Source organism: Xyrauchen texanus, chromosome 17 (genome assembly GCF_025860055.1).
Source record: "Xyrauchen texanus isolate HMW12.3.18 chromosome 17, RBS_HiC_50CHRs, whole genome shotgun sequence".
Lineage (NCBI taxonomy): Eukaryota > Metazoa > Chordata > Actinopteri > Cypriniformes > Catostomidae > Xyrauchen > Xyrauchen texanus.
In genome coordinates, this window is record NC_068292.1 from 19,460,214 (window position 1) to 19,465,636 (window position 5,423).

The window sequence follows — 5,423 nt, forward strand, 5'->3', positions numbered from 1 at the left end:
TGAAAAAGAAACCCCATGGTGAGAGAAATCCTGCAAAAAATTGCAAGCTGACCAAAGAGGGCAGAGGTGAACTACCTTCCTCCACATCCAAGTGGAGAAACTAGCGACACTCTGGAGTTAGAGAGACAGGAGCTTCTTAACAAGGTAAAGAAGAAGAACAACAACAAGGTGATTCAAGAAAAATGGCCAAAACCTTCTCCTATCGAAGGCTCGAAGTTGTGAGTGGTAGTCCTGCTGCTGAAGACTTCAAAGAGAGATGGCCTGCTTTGTTTTGTGAAGCTGAGGTAGGTGAATCTATAAAACCTTAAAAAGATACCGGCTCCATTTGGCAGTAACAACAATTTATTATTATTCTATCATTAATGAGATTGAGGGTGGCAGTAGCTCAATCTGTTGGGAGCTGGGTTGGGAACCGGAGGGTCGTTGGTTCAAGTCCCCGTACAGACCAAAGTATGGTGGTGGACTGGTAGTTGGAGATGTGCCAGTTCACCTCCTGGGCACTGAACCTTTCCATTGGCAGCTCCCTCACTCTGACATCTCTCCATTAGTGCATGCATAGCTTGTGTGTGTAATTCAGGCCTGTGTGTAGTAACAACTGTGTGAATTAATAAATTATACATTTTTATTAATATCTACAGGATTTAAACTCGGCATCAGACTATTTGGCCTAGTTCCTAATTTTGTACTTTTATATTTTTTTTGTCAATTCAGATCAAGGAGGAATTCAAGAGAATAACTACAGTTTCACTAGAGCAGAGCTTCATGTACAAACTTGACCACTACACAACAAAACTTATTGCCCTGATGATGGCCAAGGGAGGTGTCATCGGGACCAAGCTGAGGACGTTTATGGACAGACTTAGCCGGGTAGGCTTATTTAAAATAGTCATGCAGGGACTTCTCTCTCATACACACTCTCACACTTACACACCAGGGAATCTTTAAAAAAAAAAGTCTAAAATCCACAAGTAGATAAGTAAATGCATGTGTTTTTGACAGGTCATAAAAAACTGTATTGGATTGGTGTAATATATATATATATATATATATATATATATATATAATATGGTCTTTTAGAAAACTTAAATTTAACTTGTTAAAATCTGCAGAAAACTGCGCACACAAAAACTGCATGCAGGTATATATATGCAGGACAACTCCTGCTTGTAATGCACACAGTATTGACACATTATCAATCTGTTCACAGAACCAAAGCATTGAGATGAGACGTGAAACTGTCATCCGCAGCCTTGTCCTGTACCTCGGCGAGAAAGAAGAAGAGCTATTTGAAGATTGCCAGGTAAAGCATGATTTTCTTTTTGTGTCATAAAAATTATTTTTAAGTGAAAGTGAAAGACACAAACATGAAGATTTTCCACTCAGCTATTGTCCAGATTATGTTGCAGTCACAACTTAAACGTAGTCTGGATATTACAAAGTCATAGGGTTTACTGGCACTGTAAAGTTGCAGAGGCACACAATGTATGGTTTCGAACAACATTCATTTTGATTGCAGCTGCTGTCTTGCGCAATGTTCTACACATTTTTTTACTTGTGTTGACTCACTGTTAAAGACATTATACTAAATTTAACATAATATGAGTTCTGTTTAGTAATTTTTAGCAAGCATGTTCAATCTGCACTGATAATGAATATCTTTTGTATTTGTTTCTCAATAGAATTGTGTTCTTTCTTTCTTTTATAAACTGTATGCAAGAGGACACCCGCAGTGATACTGCCGAACACATCCTTAAGATACTGGTCGTCCATGGTGCTGATCGAGAGGATCCAGTCGATGTGTCCATCCTTTTGGAAGGCAGGGAGATGTTTCCAGGATGTGGCAGTACTGCTAAAGCTTGCACACTGCTGATGGGGCTTATTTATTCCCTCAACCTAGCATACCCCCCAACACTGCGCTACACCTTTGAGGTGTTCCAGAAACTTTTCCTGGACTTGGATGGTGTTAAGATGTCCCCAAAAGTGCGATCTTTAAAGTTGAAGTTGCTTTCCTAAATGCCCTCAACATGGCACATGCTGTACAATTTATTTTTCTGTTAATGTTTATTAGAGGCAAAGGCCAAAGAACTATCCCGAACTGTTACCTAGTTTAAACTTTTGAAATGTTTTAATGTGTTACGGTTTTAAGAGCATAAAGAGCTTTTGGTGTCGGTTTGAATGCTGTTTTTGCATTGTTTCAGTGAATTGTAAGATTCTAATTGGATATTTGAAAAATATCATTACAGATCTGTTTTGGATGGAGAAGAATGGATTTTCCTTTTCTTTAGGAAATTTTTTTTTTTTTTTTTTTTACAGAACAGCAGATGCTTGAATGAGCATTAAGGAAAAGTGACCTGCATGTGCTCGTCATTAATCTCAGTTATGCCACTGTTGGCTGCTGAGGTTTAGTCGAGCCGTACAAGGTTAATTCTACAGTTATTGTAAATTAGAGAGGGTACTGAATGTACCTAACTACTAATCAGTTGATGTGAAGATTACTGATTCATTGGTTCATTTAGAATGTTGACATAATAATCTGTTCAACCTAATTGTATTCATTTGTGATTTGTGATAACATATTTGATGCAGAGAAAACTATTACATTTCTTTAGTAACACTTAAAAAAGTGATAATAGTGAGTAATATAAATTAATAAAACTAAGTAATTCATAATGTGAAATGGACAGACATTATAAAATCTATTGAATTACTTCATAACAGTAAATATTACAGATTTATAAAATGTACTTAATATTTTCTCAACAGTGATGTTACTTTTAAAATTAAATTTACTTAATTACTTTTAATAAATACAACCTGCTAAGTTAAGTATAATTAAGTAACATTTACTTAATGTCTTCACAAATGTTAAATTTAGAGTTAAGTACATTTTACTTGATACTGGCAAGTAAGTTGTACTTGATATCACAGCAGTAAAAGTTACTTAGAAAAACTGAGTGCAAATTGTTACAATGATTTTATCAAGTAAATCCTACAAGTTGTTTTTAACAGTGTGGTTTGACAACATTATCCTAAACGGAATCTTTTGCTTCAAGAACTAGTAACTAGGTGTGTAAGTGTGAGAGTGTGTATGAGAGAGAAGTCCCTGCATGACTATTTTAAATAAGCCTACCCGGCTAAGTCTGTCCATAAACGTCCTCAGCTTGGTCCCGATGACACCTCCCTTGGCCATCATCAGGGCAATAAGTTTTGTTGTGTAGTGGTCAGTTTGTACATGAAGCTCTGCTCTAGTGAAACTGTAGTTATTCTCTTGAATTCCTCCTTGATCTGAATTGACAAAAAAAATATAAAAGTACAAAATTAGGAACTAGGCCAAATAGTCTGATGCCGAGTTTAAATCCTGTAGATATTAATAAAAATGTATAATTTATTAATTCACACAGTTGTTACTACACACAGGCCTGAATTACACACACAAGCTATGCCTATGCATGCACTAATGGAGAGATGTCAGAGTGAGGGAGCTGCCAATGGAAAGGTTCAGTGCCCAGGAGGTGAACTGGCACATCTCCAACTACCAGTCCACCACCATACTTTGGTCTGTACGGGGACTTGAACCAACGACCCTCCGGTTCCCAACCCAGCTCCCAACAGATTGAGCTACTGCCACCCTCAATCCCATTAATGATAGAATAATAATAAATTGTTGTTACTGCCAAATGGAGCCGGTATCTTTTTTAAGGTTTTATAGATTCACCTACCTCAGCTTCACAAAACAAAGCAGGCCATCTCTCTTTGAAGTCTTCAGCAGCAGGACTACCACTCACAACTTCGAGCCTTCGATAGGAGAAGGTTTTGGCCATTTTTTCTTGAATCACCTTGTTGTTGTTCTTCTTCTTTACCTTGTTAAGAAGCTCCTGTCTCTCTAACTCCAGAGTGTCGCTAGTTTCTCCACTTGGATGTGGAGGAAGGTAGTTCACCTCTGCCCTCTTTGGTCGCTTGCAATTTTTTGCAGGATTTCTCTCACCATGGGGTTTCTTTTTCAAGGAGTTGATATCAAGTTCAGGACAAGGAACTTCACGCCTTCTCATTTTGGACCGATAATTAGCCATCTTATATTTAAGACGCTGCTGCCACCCGTACATGCCTGAATATGAGGTTCCAGGCTCTTTTAGGCATGGATGCTTTTTTAGCAGAGCTTCAACAACTGCCAGTATTTGATGGTCAGAGGGATAGGCAGTGTAGTGGAATATTGCTTCAGCAAGTTTCTCAAGTATGTCAGAGTTCATGCTTGGATTTTGAAGGAGTGAGCCATCAGTTTCATAGGCCTTATTTCCTGCTTGAAGGGGCAGTTCAACATTATATGAAAAGGTGGGAATCTCAAAGACAGTTGGCCACGGTTCAGATCGAAACTCTGGGGACCTCGGTAAAATGATGGTGTCGGATGAACTAACCGAGGAACCGTCTTCCTGGAATGACAGACCCAGTGGCAATGAAGGAGAGGAGGCAGCATCCTCATTGATGGGACTCAATGTGAGAATAACGGAAGAAGGTTCATTTCTAACAAGTTTGATTGTGTCTTTGTTCTTAATGACATCTGTTGACGTAATGGTGAAGAACTGATCATCAAAATCTTTGTCCATGTACATAACAGTAAAACTCCCTTGGAGTTGAAAGTGATTCTGTACGGCTGCCAAAAATTCGTCAACAGTGCTAGGGATTCCATCTGGTAGGGTTAACTTGTGAACTTGGGTCTCTTCAATGATAACACGTAGTTGAGTTGGGGCAGACATAATCACAACCGTGGGCCAAATACAACTGCAAGAGAAAACAAAGACATGATTCTATTATATAAGACCAAATAAGATATCTCCCCACAAGAGCCTATGATTAATGAATGCTCTACATAGATCAGAAAAAAGTATACAATTAATGTTTAAAACAAATTTAAATCTGGAAAAAAAAGTGATTTTTTTTGACAAGTTATTGGATAATAATAATATGGCACAAGCTGGTTACAAACAATTATACTTTACCTAGTTTGACAAGCAGATGTGGTGTTTCAGAGATACCATGCGATTGCCTTCCACTGAATAGGTAGCCAGTGTGTATGTGTCAGTGAGTTGTGGGTGCGCTAGTACTTTGACTAAGCTTGTGGACTCCAACTTGAAACATCTCAAATGCTCACAGTACCATGCACTTTGCAGTTTCACTACAAACACCAAGCTGTCACGAACAATGACGATTTGTATTATTTCAGCAAATTCAGGCAACCCACCAGTGGAGCCATACACCAACATCATGCCAATGCCATAACTGGTTCCCTGAAAGTCTACCTTCTTTGTCAAATGAACAACTGTCTCTCCAGGAAATTTCTGTGATACAAAATCTTGTATGTTCTCATTTACAACCTCTAATGGAACTGTTGACATCTTTGATACAGAGATTTCAGGTTTTTTGACATT

At 38.2% G+C, this 5,423-nt stretch overlaps 1 protein-coding gene across 1 annotated transcript; it reads right to left on the minus strand.

Annotated features, from left to right (window-relative positions):
- Positions 1 to 3,192: 3,192 nt before the first annotated feature.
- Positions 3,193 to 5,087, minus strand: LOC127657632 (sterile alpha motif domain-containing protein 3-like). The gene is made up of 3 exons (XM_052146498.1): positions 4,995 to 5,087; positions 3,720 to 4,776; positions 3,193 to 3,285 (listed from the first exon to the last, which is right to left on the minus strand). Exons 2-3 carry the CDS (start codon positions 4,749 to 4,751, stop codon positions 3,193 to 3,195), a joined length of 1,125 nt encoding a protein of 374 aa, XP_052002458.1. The 5' UTR covers positions 4,752 to 4,776; positions 4,995 to 5,087.
- Between the last annotated feature and the right edge of the window lie 336 nt (positions 5,088 to 5,423).